At 40.2% G+C, this 14,603-nt stretch overlaps 1 protein-coding gene across 1 annotated transcript in view; it reads left to right on the top strand.

Moving 5' to 3' along the window:
• TRHDE (thyrotropin releasing hormone degrading enzyme) overlaps positions 1-14,603 on the top strand; it is a 2,205,852-nt gene that overhangs the window by 1,817,769 nt on the left and 373,480 nt on the right. The window contains exon 15 of the mRNA XM_069229561.1: positions 9,781-9,888. Within this exon, the coding sequence (XP_069085662.1) occupies positions 9,781-9,888 (108 nt within the window). The remainder of the gene's footprint in view (positions 1-9,780; positions 9,889-14,603) is intronic.

The raw sequence follows: 14,603 nt of genomic DNA, 5'->3' as shown, positions 1-14,603 counted from the left end.
AATATACTTCAGGAGAGGACCAAATTATGTGGCAGTGTGACGAAAGAAAGTGGCAGGACAAGACACATTTCACTATTTTGTCATTTTAACATTAAATATTGACTGGGCTAACGTTGCTACTCACTAATCAGCTTAAATCCTGACTACAGCCTTTAGCAGCTGAAGAGTGACCAATTAAATGTTTCAGATGCCTTACTACTAGAGTAATATTGTATTAACTGTTGGCCAGTTTCAGGTATAAAACAGTTTGAAATCTGTCAATGATGCAGAAGAAGGTGGGGTATTTAGCAAATACGGTAAATATATAATTCTGTTGAAAGTGCTGCAGGCGCATAATCACAAAAAAATGAAAAATCCAGAGGCCCTGAATAATATCTATAACTAGAATCATAGCTAGCAAAATAGTCTTGACATCTTTAGGAGGTTTTTTAAATTATATTTTATAATGTTTTTGCTGAAGGCTCTGGCTAGTAGCTCCTCCTTGTGTCTCAGCTAGGCCACTCCTATATTAGGAGCCAGCTGAAGCTAGACTTAATGCAACAGAAAAAGTGGCACTTCTGATGAGGGAGGAAGGAACACCTGATGTACCTTGCTGCTGCAGTGAAGAGGCAATCATGGATAAGTGGTCGATGGAGCATGAGTGGCTCAATACGGTAACACTAGCATTTTAGGGAAGTGGCTAAAGTAGCCAAGGTTGCATACAGATAGTGAATAGGGCCATAAAGAAATTAGATCTGTGTCCTATAATCTGCATGGCCTAGTGCAGTTATTCAGAGAAAAAAGACATACATCAGATGCAGGAGAGATGTGGCCAGAATTTGGTGAATTGTGATGTTTGCAGCGTGAAGGCCACATGTTGTAACCCCTGTATCTATGCCTCGGAGGATCATTATTTGCCCTGAGATTAAGTCATAACCCATGGGTGACTTCTTCTGAGGGCAGTGGAATGGAGAGCGGAAAACATGTTCTGTTATTCTACCCTCGTAGCATGAGAAATACGTGCAGGTGAACATCCAGGTATTTAAAAAGAGAAGGGACACAGAGGTTGTAGCCAAACCAACCTTTTGGATACATGTTTTTATTCATTTTAACCAGACTTTGAAGAAGCAAATTGTGACGTTTCAAGAATAAAACAGGAACCCTCAATGGGAAGGGGAAGTTTGCACTTAAATCACTAGACACCCTGCATATCAAGTTTCAAGTTCCAAGTTCCAAGTTCCAAGTTTCAAGTTTATTATGATACAGAACTCAATAGAGTTCCACATAAAAGAATAAATACGTAAAATGGATAAATAACACAGTATTATATATATGACTATCACCCACCATCCCCGAAGAGATCTGATCACATAAAGCAAGCATAATTCCTAAACACACTTTAGACAGAATATGAAAATTGAATTTAATATAAGGGTAAAAAACTTTAAAAAAAGTTAAAAACTCTATAACAAAACATCTCATTGGGAGAGTCAAAAAAGGCCAACCTTAGCTCAGTGGCTGTGCGTAATGATAGTTTGAGACAGATAGGGCGTATCCACTTATGATGAAAAGACAGTAAGGCCGGACATATAAAAACTACATGGTTCAGGTCTTGATCACCCTTATGACAAAGGTTACAAGTGGCTGAAGAACCATACCATCTGGCCCGCAATGAGTTGAGGGGAAGTAGTCCCCGACGCAATAGGAGCCAAAAACGCCTGATCCCATGGGGCAGGTTCCAGCTAAGGTAGGGCTGCATTTTCCTCATCAGAATGGCATCGGTTACAAATTGAAAACCCTGCTTGTGTGCACACCCTGCATATCAATTTAAGATCCAAGGTTTTGAGCAGGTACTGAAGTCAAATGATTTAAAATGCAGGCCCTGTTCAGAAAATTAACTGTGAGTGTAGTAAGGCATGTCCCAATCAGCAAGAAGACTTGGCATCTTGACTATTTCCTATCCACGGCTGAATGTTCTGTGAATGTTATTGTGTGAATTAAGGCTAAGTTGAAGAGTTTAATGGCTTTAAAGAGGTTACTTAAATTAGAACTATCCCAGAGCATTAAAGATGAAAATCTGCCAAAAAACAAAGTCCTTATTTAGCCCTTGGCTGTTGGTACCACTCTGCCAAGTCAGCAGATGGGTGTTGTTATACCTGACAGCCTTATGATGGTCTTCCCTCAAATGTTTTGCCTGCTTGTCTCATATTTTGCTGATTTCTTTTTCTTGGCCATGGGACTCTGAGCACTGCAACTGCTGACCAGTGCTAAAGTGCCTGTGCTCTCTCACCTAAACATGGTTTAAACATGGTTTAAACATGGTTTAAACATGGTTTGATTGGTACACCTGCAAATGACATATTTAATTTACTTATACGTCCCTAGTAAAGTGCACTACATGTCCCCAGGGCCTGTAAATTAAGTGCTTCTAGTGGGACTGCACCACTGATTGTGCCACCCATTCAAGTAGAACTTAAACATGTCTCAGGGGTGCTATTGCAGAGCCTGTGTGTGCAGTTTACACTGCCATGTCGACTAAGCATTTCAAATCTCTTTCCAAGCCTTATACTTCATTTTATTACATATAAGCCACCCCTAATGCAAGCCCTAGATAGTCTAAAGGGCAGGGTACTATGTAACTAGAAAGGTAGGAAATGCTTTTAAGTTTTACTTGTCCTGGTAGTGAAAAACTTCCAAATTCATTTTTCGCTACTGAGAAACCTACCACTCTCATAGGCTAGCATTGAAAATTCCTTATTTCAACTAATAAGCTGTAATTCCTAATAGAGAGAAGGTAGATCTGTCATGCTTAGTACCTATGGAATTGTAATGATAATTTCTCTGTAATGGTAAGGTCAGATTATGGTTATAATTTTGAAAATGTCAATTTTAGAAAGTTGGCATTTTCCTGGTTTTAGCCCTGTGGGCCTGGAGCCTGTCTTCAATACACATCTGGTGTGGGTGACAGATAAACTTTGTGCATTCCCTCTAGACAGCAACACACAAAGGGAGCTTAGGTGTGACTGATGGGCCATCAACATCCTGATGGGCCATCCTGGGTTGGATGGGAGAGAGGAGCTGAGCTGAGCACAGCCTCATACTTATACCTGAATGCGCTGTGTCCTGTCCCCACACAAAAGGCGGCACACCCCCTGTAGTGATTCAGGAGCCAGGGCAGGAAGAAATGACACCTGTACACTTCAAATACCCTTCTTTAAAGTAAGCCCCACTTCAAAGGCACAGCTGGGTCTAAGTACTGGACCTCTGACCCTACCAACTCAGTACACTACTGGACCTGTGAAGAACTCTGCCAGTAGGAAGGACTGCTGTACTGCTACAAGGGCTGACATTCTGGACTGCTGCTCTGGAAGAACTGCTTTTTTGCTATGCTGCCCTGCTGCCTGCTGCCCTCTGCCCTGCTAAAGGACTGGACTCATCTCACTTGGACCCATTTTGACTCTAAGGGTATGCTAGCTTGCCCCCTGTTCCAAGTCTCAGGGACTTCTAAGAGTTCTCATCAACTGACAACAGCACCTGGACTTTGCTTGTTGCAAGTTGTGCCCTGCCAAGTGGTGCCAATCGAGTCCTCGGCCCTTGGGAGTGGGTATAATCTGCTGCAACTACCAGAACTCATGCATCAACACAGATGCACTGATTGTAACTGGCACATCTCCCTCAACGCCAGCGCATTGCTGCTGCCTCTGCAATTGGGAAATCATATCGCCCGCTGCACAGCACATCGGCTCCAGCTTCTGACTCCGACTTTGATGGCTCGGAGCCGATGCATCACCTACATATGAAGGATCAACAATATTGCATTGCCTCCCTTGATTATTGCATCTCAGCCTCAATGGGATTGGGGTCAGGGATTAATGCCGACAGAGACTATGGATGCTCAAATGACCTTGCATATTCCATGTTTCTAAACAATGCGGGAACAGAAGATGTTGCTGCTTTACAGCATTCCATCCACTCCAACAAATCAAAAATAGGCAACCAAAAGAAAGGACATTTCTGCTCATCTACTTGGGAACCACAAAATGAGAGAGCGTGTGATGGTCAAACTGTGCTTCGGCTATCCAAAGAAGATCGAACAACTTGAACCACAATAGCAGAAACTCTGATAATGTCTAAGTAGTGTGGGTAGTTGGCTTCTCTGGGCAACTATCCAAAAGAAAGAAACTCACTGTAAAGTTAATTGTGGGTTATTGTTTCTAGTTCTGAGCCCAAATATTTTGGTGTGAAAAAGACATTATTGTGTGACTAAAAGATCTATCATTGCAGTTGATACCATTATGGGTGTCATTTAGGGCTCAACAGGGTTCATAATGTCAACTCCTGGTTTGGCCCAGGTATCCTGTGCCTTTTCAGCCTCTGCCCTCAGAGGTGGCAAAACTAGAGGCAAGAACACACAGGCAGCTCGTCTGTGTGGACATCGGGGTTTCACCCTGTATGTTTTCTGCCCATTTCTTTTCATACTTATAGTGAATTATTTAAAATTAGAATAATAAAATATGGAACAGCAAGAACTGCTTTTAAATATATATTTTGTGCTTGTTTGCGGGTGAGAGTGTGTCTGTGTCAAGATATTATTAGTCTGTCATCAGAGTAAAGGTAATTTGACAAAGCTTCTTGGATAGATTCAAGTATTATGATGTAATTAAGGACAAAGCATGTGTGATGTAATTTCCACTACCCCGGCATTTTGGTCAATCAAAACCCATGGATACCATCAATTGTCAGACACCTACCTCAAAGGAAATCAGCTTTCCATGGGAAGATGTTAATTTGCACCCCAGGGGTAAAGCAAAAGGATTCCTGGAAGATGCTAGGATTAAAATAGGAAACTTTTCTATTGATTTTGCTATCCCAATATTTGAGGCATCAAGCATAGATTGGGCAAACGTGGCCGACCACAATAAGCATCAAGTAACAGGGAATAGATGCTTGCCTGGCTGAGTAGATGGAGTAGATAAGGATTCCATTTGAAATACCATTTCTTGCATTTAATATATCTCATTGTCCATATGCAAAGGAGGTCTACACAGATTTGGATGCTGCAAATTAAAACTTTATTGATTGAGTCCTGTGTTCATATTTGCAGGGTTTATAAGAAGGAGACACTGAAACTTTCAGAAAGTCCTTAATTCCTTTATTCCAATATAAAGATATGTTCTAGCATAATGTTGTTCCCTCATGTGGGTTAATTTCTTAAGGTTCCCGCTTGCGTATGCAGTTCTTGCAGTTCTGTATTAAATGTAGTCTCTGCTTACTCCTGGCTGTCACAAGATCTGAGCAAGAGATCGGATAATGGAGCCGTTAAGGAAGAAAATGGGCTCATTAAGTTAGGGTCTAGGTCTCCAGCATGTGTCCCCTTCCTTTGTGGTTGTTACCCTGTTCCTCCCCTATTCTCCCTAAATTGCACTGCCTATAGAAAAAAAGGTCAGCTCAACAGATCAAAGTCCAGATCTCCAGTTCATTCAAGCCCTGTAAAGGGGTTGTTATATAGGACCGAGAAGACCTCTCCTTTAATCCTTTCTTGATGTCTCATGACCTGATCATTAGTGGTATGTCCACTTTCCCTTTTGCTCTTTTCTATTGACTGGAGACAGATAATTGTACCATCTTTTTTCAAATGGAGTTAATTGCTCATCATCTTGCCATCTTCTCCAATATGGCAGTGGGGAAAGTCCCACGCCTTTAACTTAAAGATGCCACATGTTTTCACTTCTGGTGAGCCTGTCAGATCCATGCCACTGGATTGGAAAACCTTGCACCTGGCTTGGGTAGGTTGGGAAATATGCGCATATGTGCTGCTTCCCAAAGGGTAACCTCCCTAATCTTCAAAGCTTTGTCACCCAACCAAGCCTGAAGGCATTTTGGATGACTCTGTATGTCCTTGAATGTTTTTCACATAGCCAAGGGCTGTGCCCTCCTGGTTTACATTCTTCCTATGGCCTGTTTTGACCACTTACCTTCTAAATCAGATTATAAGGACATCCTTATAAACCATGTTTACACTAAATAGATCAGTGTGGAATTTACTGGTATAGTCTGTGTTTTTTATGGATTGGCTCAAGCTCTTTTTGGCCAACTTTGAAACCTCCTGTCCAAAGAGAACACCAAGGCACCCAATAAAACAATTCTCCATAATTAAGTATACATATAATCACCCCGTTTCTCCCAACAGTCTTGTAAAGGTCTCAGTGGTGCAGGGAGCAAAAATGACAACAGGTTGTAAGCTTGACATCATGGCTTCAAAGAGGATTTGATACTCATTATTTACTCTTTGAGCAGGGTGACCTGACCAAACCATGTATTATTTGAATTTTCATTTCATCATAATACTGTATCAGTCAGCTACTAATGTTTAATACTTTTGTCCCTGTGATCTAGAGCTGGAAAGCATCAGATTCAGCTCAAGTAAGTTTTTTCTACTATAGATCCCAATGACATAGGTCACTCTGAAATACTTGTCATATGAAGTTACTGATTCATATTTAAGTCCCCATTATTGTTGGTTACCCGTACATAACCTGAGTGTGCAGCAGCTACCTGTCTTTTCCCTAGCCAATGATCACATACAGCTCTAGTGAGTAGTTGGTAAAGAACCTTTTTCTGAGATCCACATTCAGCTACAAAATATTTTCACATCATGTTTCGATGATGGTGCTACTTTTTGTCAGATAGTGGTGCTTAATGATGTCCCTCAGTTTCAAACAGAGCTGCCCCCAGCAGATCAAGAGAAGCACACTTTAAGAATTTGATGCATTGTGAACCCAGTTCAAGGAGCAACAGTGCAGGCACAATTCGAATTTTACAGTAGAAGTCATGCCAAGTGTTAATCGTGTATGAATAAAAAACAACGGTTGAATAAGGTAATTTATTGCAATATTTCTAACCATGGATACAGAAAAATAATTCTCAAATTTGCATGAAAACACAGTGAAAAGACATCATATACGCCAATCAAAACAACTTTGCATGAATTTACTAAACAACATTATGTTGAGTCTATGTATAAAAATGAGAGATTTTTGAAGATCACCTGGAACAGAATTTCAGTTATATGTGACAAAGCAATAACCTTAGTCTTCTATTACAAACATTTTATTGTGCATAAGAGGTCTCCCCCTCTTGCCACTTGAGATTCAAAGCATATTGTTGAAGTGGGAGGGACGGCACAATATTGTGGCGCCAGTCAAAGTCATCATCATCCACGGATGCCTCAGCTCACTCAGGAGCTGAGGCCAATGCAGCCAAAGTGTTTCCACTGTGCTTACTGGCGGAAACCTTCATAAATGGAGGTTTCTAACGGCAAGCCCAGTGGAAACATTGTAAAAGGGCTGGGGGGAGGCCTTCAGCTCTGTCACAGTTTCCTCCCCACGGGTCTGATGGGCAGATGGTTGGCACCCAAACTCAGAATGATGCTCTGAGTGTTTAGTGTTATCAACGGGTGAAATACTTAGATGCAACAGAATGTGAATAGTAAACTGATGTATTAGGATAGGTTCCATCAACAGCAGCAGGTTGGGGTTATCAATGGGACTACTCTTAAAAGCTACCCAGGAGGATTGAAGAATAAAAAAAATTCTATTGTAGTACATGCCATCCCAATCTGTGGGTATTAGACCTGACACCCTTGGTGTGGTCTTTCCCCTCAAGTGGTTTGCCTTTTCCAAATTTTCATTTTTGTGGGCATGAGGGCTCTATGAACTTTACCACTGCTTACCAGAGTTAAAGTGCTTGTCAACACACCTCAAGTCAACGCCCCTACCAGGATCAGCACTTCAAGTCACAGGTGGAGCAAACTCACAGAAGCAGACTGGCTCAGCGCCCTCAGCACATATCGGCCTAGCCCCACAGGCAGCCTTGTCAATTATATCAACAGCTTCAACAATTGGATGAAGAACTTTGCACACTTCCTCGCACCCATAAAACCTAACAAGCAAAGCAGATCAAACAAGTAGGCCAATTGGTACACAGAAGACATCTGAGGCACCAAAAAACACTTTAAAGAGCTAGAAAAGAAATGGAGAGCCAGCCACGACACCACCAACAGAACTACCTACAAGGCCGCGTGCAGACATTGTCATCAGAAAATTAGAGACACGAAGAAAAAAGCACTAGCGGGCTGCATTGAAGGAAGCTCCAACAGCTGGAAGGAGATCTTCTCAATCCTCAAGGATTTCACATCAAAATTACATAAATTTCACTATAGTCTTACATTGCATAATTTCGGTGAGAAGTTTTAACACAAGATGTACTGTATGGGGAAAGCACTTGTCATGTCAGGTAGATTTTTTATCTTAGTGGCCCTTTTAGGTAATTTTTTAGCACAAAAAAAAAATGCTGAATGAAAGTGACAGTGTTTGAACACAAGCCAAATTTCCTTTAACATGGGCAGTCAACAAACATTTCAGGTAGATTGTTTTTACCCAACTGGACTGTTCAAGTAATTTTTTCGCACAAAAATGAAAATCGAAATGTGAGCTGTAGTGTTTCGAACCCGAGCGACTGAAAATTACTTTGAAATTACATTTTTTAGTTGAATTTTTATGAGGTAATTTTTGGAGTGTTCATGCATTTCGCATAATTACACTGCAAGTATGTGAATTTTGCACACCCTACAGAGTACCCTCAAACATAAAAACAGTTTTGGGAACTCTTTCAATTCAAATTTTTGCTTCTGTCACCTCTTATTTTTCAACTCCCATGAATGGTGCATTGTAGTTCTTGGGTTTTTAATCTACATGTTCTACATTTTCATAGGCCATGTATAAGAGTCTCTGTTGTGGTGTATGCTTTGTCTACTTCTTTAGGGATGAAAAAGTGAACAGTTATGCGTAGAATTAATAGATTTTATGGTTAACTTTTCAGAATGTTTCTTTTTTCTGTTCTGTGTGAAACTTCAGTCCTTCATTCCATGCACCCATAAGTGTTGGGACAAGACACATTTTCTGTTTCTGCTTCTAGGCATGAAATAGGCAACGGCAGCTCCTCCGTTAGGACGGAGGTGTGTCAACCTTGCCAGCAGCAGCAAATCGTTTAACAAATGAAATGGTAATAAACCATGTTTATTTTTGTTTTGTTTGTTAAAGGGGCGGGGTATTGGGGATGACGAGGATGAGGGGAGTACACTGTGCACTCCCCTCAGTGTGCATGTACGTTTGGCTGGCCGTCTCGGGCCGGCCAAACAAACATGCGCAGTAGACTCTCTCCAGCTCGGCACTGTGTTGCCGGGCTGGAGAGAGCAGGCACAGGCTCTCAGCCTGCCTGGGAGCACCCTGGCTGGGCGCTCCCAGCCAATCCTGATACTGCTCTGAGCAGTTTCAGAACTGGCCGCAGGGCAGGCTGGGAGTCTTTGCCTGCAGCAACAGGAGAAAGAGGAGCTGTGCGGCGGCGGATCAGGTAATATTTTTTTTTTAAATTACATTTTACCCCCTTGGCACCCCCGTCATGCCCCTTGTGAGTGCAGCGAGCCGCAACTAGAAATAGGACATAATTGAGTGGATTGTTCATCACGGTCAGTCTCAAAGTGTTTCCCCTTCTAGTCCCTTATGTGATAAACTTCAATCCCTCTGTCTTCTTATCTTCCTTCAAAGATGTGTACCTTGATGCATGAGGTATGCCCCCTTATGTGCAATTATGCATCAACATTACATATTTTTAAACTTTTTTGGCATAACATTTAAATACTGGTTACAATAATACCTGTAACATGACATTGACCATACAAAGTTATATTTCTTTAAACCATAAGATATGATTAATAATTTGTACTGTGTTATGGTTGTACAGAGAACTTCGCCGGGAAGTGATCATGCTGGCTTGCAGCTTTGGTAACAAACAATGTCACCAACAGGCAGCAACAATGATTTCTGATTGGATCTCCAGCAACAGAAATCGGTAAGTGCCATATACTATTCCTAATTGTAAAATTGTGCAGTGGGGGTGGATATCAATGTTGCACTTAAAAGGCATAACCACTGCTCTGTCTACCAGAGCAAAAGCAAGATGGTGGGTGAAGACGCCCAAGTTAAGTGCATGGTTCTGAGTGAAACCTCTAATGGAGAGTCAAGAATTACTCCATCAGTGCACCTCATTCTATATTAGATTTGGCAAGGGATTGACGTTTAACCTGGAGCACAGTCCCCGTACCCAAAACAGAAAACAGATACCTAAAACAATCAACATTTCCACCGAAAAAGTTGACTGCAAAGTTAATACGTTTTCCTTTCCTCCTTTCCTGTGCTCGAAAGACTACCTATCGACCAGTGAACATACAAAGGAATTTGCAGTTATGGTTTTAATGTGTCACTATGCTGTACTTATGCATGTACAAACTAAAGATATATACATGAAAATAATATTGAAAAACTCCCATACATTTCTAACATTTATGAGCTGGTGCAAAATCCCCCCAAAAAATGTTTTCATCATATGAATATGTCCAGATGATCCCATTGCCTTAAAGTGAAATGGAAACACATGTTTAGGTGAATATTTAGAGAGGTTTGACAGAATAATTTGTAAGTTGATAGCTGTTGTTAATTTAAAATAGTGTGATATTGTAAAGAATTACAGGTGTAAGGATGAAGAAAAAAAAACAAGAACAAGCTAGCCGTATAAAAGTGCTATTCGTAAAACACATGAAACCGCATGAGAATGATCATTTTAAAAATATGTTATTCATAAGGTGTCTGATATTTTCGTATTTGGGTTTCGTTGTTTTTGCGTATATTAGCTACAGGATACAATTTATATAGTATAATTACCTGTAGGAAACTTTAAAAAATGAATCGTTTTCTCACTTGAATAATGATTAGCTCTGGTTTAAATGTATTGCTTTGTGGTATTTTCAAAGGCCAACTTAGCCACGTTGTCAAAGGAGCGCTTTATATACAACTAACCAAACCAACTATAGCAAAATGTGCACTGATAAAACTACGTGTTTACATTCCAAAGCGAACAGACAAAAGGATAAACGCTTACTTCTACAGCATATTAAATTAAACACCAGTTCTAAACATTTTTTCTGACGCAATAAAAAACATTGATTACAAAAAAACCAACAACCTTAAATGGAAATTCAAAAGCACACAAGAAAAGACAATAATAGAAATTCCAAATGGTGTCAGTGTTTGGAGCATCACGAAATGGATCAGACAGAGATAGCAGATTTATATCTGGTTACACAACCTAAATCTTTATCTCTTATGACCCCCGGCTTCTAACATCCAGTTACTCTGTGAAAACCCTGCAACACACAGTAATAGATCATCTGCCCACCTCGACCTACAACTAAGCAGTGAATCTGATTTCTCTCTGCTTGTTTCTGTAGAAGATGATATCCTCCTCTTTTACTTTCAGGAGATTTGAAACTTTGAAACAGGAGTTTCCACAAAAATGCATTGCACATCTCAAGCACATTCCATTGCAGGCGTTTGTTTTGAATTGCAAGTGAGGACAGTTCCAAACAAATAAGGCTTTCCCCATTGTTTATTTTTTCTAACCCTGCAATTTCTTTCACAGACTGTAAACTGCAGTTAGACATTTCTCCCTTAAGTATGACGCATATGTGTTAATTACACTAAAATTGTCGTGCAATAGGCGGACCTTGAAAAATAACAACCACACATTTGCCATTTTGTAATACAGGTACCACCTTAGAAAATCCAAAACGTCGTATCTGCAGTAAATAAAAAAGGAGTTCTCTTTTTAATAAGTGAACCTTATATGCTGGCCTAAACCCATGCCAGTACATTTTAGGTTGAAATTATTGTATTGATAAATTTAAAAGGAACTGTATACCCTTATTATGCTTCACGTGCTTCATGCAAACCAATTTCAGCAAGGTCAATAATTGGATTACAGATCTCACATTAATCTCCAGGACAAATTGACTAATTTTCTTTAAACACCACAGTATGAAATACCATTTAAAAATCTATGATCTTCTAGATTTAATTGAGGATCTGAGGCAACCATAATGCTTATTTTTTGTTGGATCTGCTCCTTTTAAAAAAGACTGTAGTTTTCGTTTTCCATCTGAATTTACCTTTTCCTGGCTCTTCTACTGAGCCATATGTGTCTAATTTTGCCATCCATATTATCTGTACCATATTATTTCTTATAGGTTTGTGTGTGTTCAGTTCAAGCAAACAAATTAATTGAAAGTTTTTGGCCCTTAGAAACAATTAGAGGAATACACAATAAATCAGTAGAAAGCATTAATTGCAACATGACTGAAATCAGAAAAAAAAATAAGAAATAGTAAAAAGACAGTAGTCGGACGAAGAGAAACTGGGAAAAGAAAGGAAGTGGAAAAAGGGGGAAAAAAATGATTTCAGCAAAATTGACATAGGATAAATGCCTGCTCCTGTTTGTATGCATGTGATTAAGTAACCGACAAATTTGGATATCCAGCACCTTCATCACATACCCCATAGAGTGCCTAAGCCTGGGGCTGTTGACGTTTGATTAGCTGCTATTTTTTACTTTAACTTGTTTCTCACAAAGCGATTCGTAGCGATTAGTCATCTCCTGATTCAGTACCATTCTTTTGAACATTTCTTCATTATCCTGCCCATGGATGTGTAATCTGTTTGGCTTGGTTAATCTCAGATCTACTTTCTGATTTATAGTTCAGATTGTGTTCTTTATAATGTTGTGATAAGCTTGACAAAATGCCAAATGAATCACAGACTCCAAGACATTCCTGAAACTCTGCCAGACAGGAGACATCACTTATAGCCATTAGTTTTTTGGTTGGAAGGCTATTACAATATATTCGCAGTACTTCAACTGATGCATCTGTAATTCTGGTAATACCTTTGTAGGAAATCCACCTTTTCCTTTTGATGGCCCCTATATTTTTCCTGGCTGAATAACTCTGTGCAATTTACCCCTACTAACCAGTTGTTAAGTGGCTGTGCTCCTCATTGTAAAGCTGGTCAAACTATCTTAACCATTTATCTGTAAGTCCCTAGTGTATTGTATAAGGTGCAAATAGGTCCTGCAAATAAATGTCACTAGAGGACCTATTGAGCCACCCACTACAGTGGCAGTGCAAGTATGACTTCAGATCTACCATTGTACCCTGACTGCAGTAGAGTAAAAACTGAAATCTGGCCTCTCACAATAAAGCTGTCTGAAGGGCAAAATAATAATAAGTCACCCCTATGACGGCCTTGTCCCCATAAAGAAGGGTGTATGGTTTTTAAAAGCAGGGCATGTAGAAATAGTTAATGTTAATGTGCTCTTACACTAACTGGCACCCAACAGCTATTTTACTGCTGCAGGATCAACTTTACTATATGTGTGTAGTAACTGTGTGTACTGTGTAGAAAACCTGAGTACAAATTAAAAGCTAATACTGCATCTCCGGAATGGGACAGGTAGAAAGATAATTAAACAACCTTCTTTCATATTTATTAAAAAAAATAATGTAATGGTCAAGTTGGAGGTTTAATGAATATGAAGGAAAAGTAACTTTTGAGAAACTTACCTTTTCCCTGCCTAAAGTTCTAGGAAGTTAATTTGTTTTGGCTTTCTATCTTCTCCCAGCCAATAATTAGTCTGAAATAGTTGTCAAATGCCTTCCAAGAGTATATATTAGGCTGACCTGAATAGGCAGAGATGACCACCCTGAACTCCACTGAATATGCAGGGTGGTGGCTGTGGGTATCCTTTTTGGTGCTACTGTGTCAAATCCTGTTTTAGTGTCAAATCCTGCTTGACAAGTCTATCGGGTGTACATTTAACACTTGTACTAGGAGAAACAAGAATACCAAGACAATGCTTGTAGATCCACTGTCTAGTTGTTTAACTACTCTGCTTTTTTCCTACTAGACTTCTGCCTCCAGATTTATTGTGGGTAAATGGGCTGCTTCAAACTGGACTTCAGTGTTATATTGGGAGGATACAAGGATTACCACATTATGATTCACACACTCAAAGTCCTCAGAGCACCAGTTAAGTGCAACTGAAGACTTTTAGTATCATGAAAATGTTCAAAGAGTGTAGGAATGGCCCTGGAAACTGTCACTTCATTGGTTAGGGCATATTGAGGAGCTATTCCTATCCACCAGCCAGTGCAAGCATTAATGTGGCATTACCAGACACCCACTTCAAGACACTTCCTGGATCAGCGAAAGATAACATAAGTACTAGACCTATTGTCTGTGACCTGAGAGGAGCCCTGAAGGATAACCTGGTCCCTTGTACACAGGCCAGCAAAGTGGACTCCATTCGTCATAAGGCTGACCTCCTGTTCATGTTACAGCAATGCAATAAGCCACATAAAGCAGTTTCTCAGAAGTACCTAGCTGACTAATGGCAACTAGACCTTGGACTAAACTCTGCTTTTGGCCTCTCCCTCTAACAAAGAGAAAATCTCTAGTGGCTCCTTTGAGGTCTTGGGATGCTTTTGAAATCTTCTGTGGTAGAGTGAGACTTAAAGGAGTAAGTCAGCAGGTAAAATCTTTAACCAGCACTGACCTGGTTGGTATAGCCAACCTCTGTTCCATCAACATCAGCTTCAATTGTGCCTATGTCCCAGTCTACCCCCAAACATTCAAATCATTGATGTTTGTAATTTTTGGTTCTATTTCTACGTAAAA

The sequence above is a fragment of the Pleurodeles waltl genome, chromosome 4_1 (assembly GCF_031143425.1).
Source record: "Pleurodeles waltl isolate 20211129_DDA chromosome 4_1, aPleWal1.hap1.20221129, whole genome shotgun sequence".
In the NCBI taxonomy this organism is placed as follows: Eukaryota; Metazoa; Chordata; class Amphibia; order Caudata; family Salamandridae; genus Pleurodeles; species Pleurodeles waltl.
This window is presented reverse-complemented; position numbering and strand designations above follow the sequence as displayed.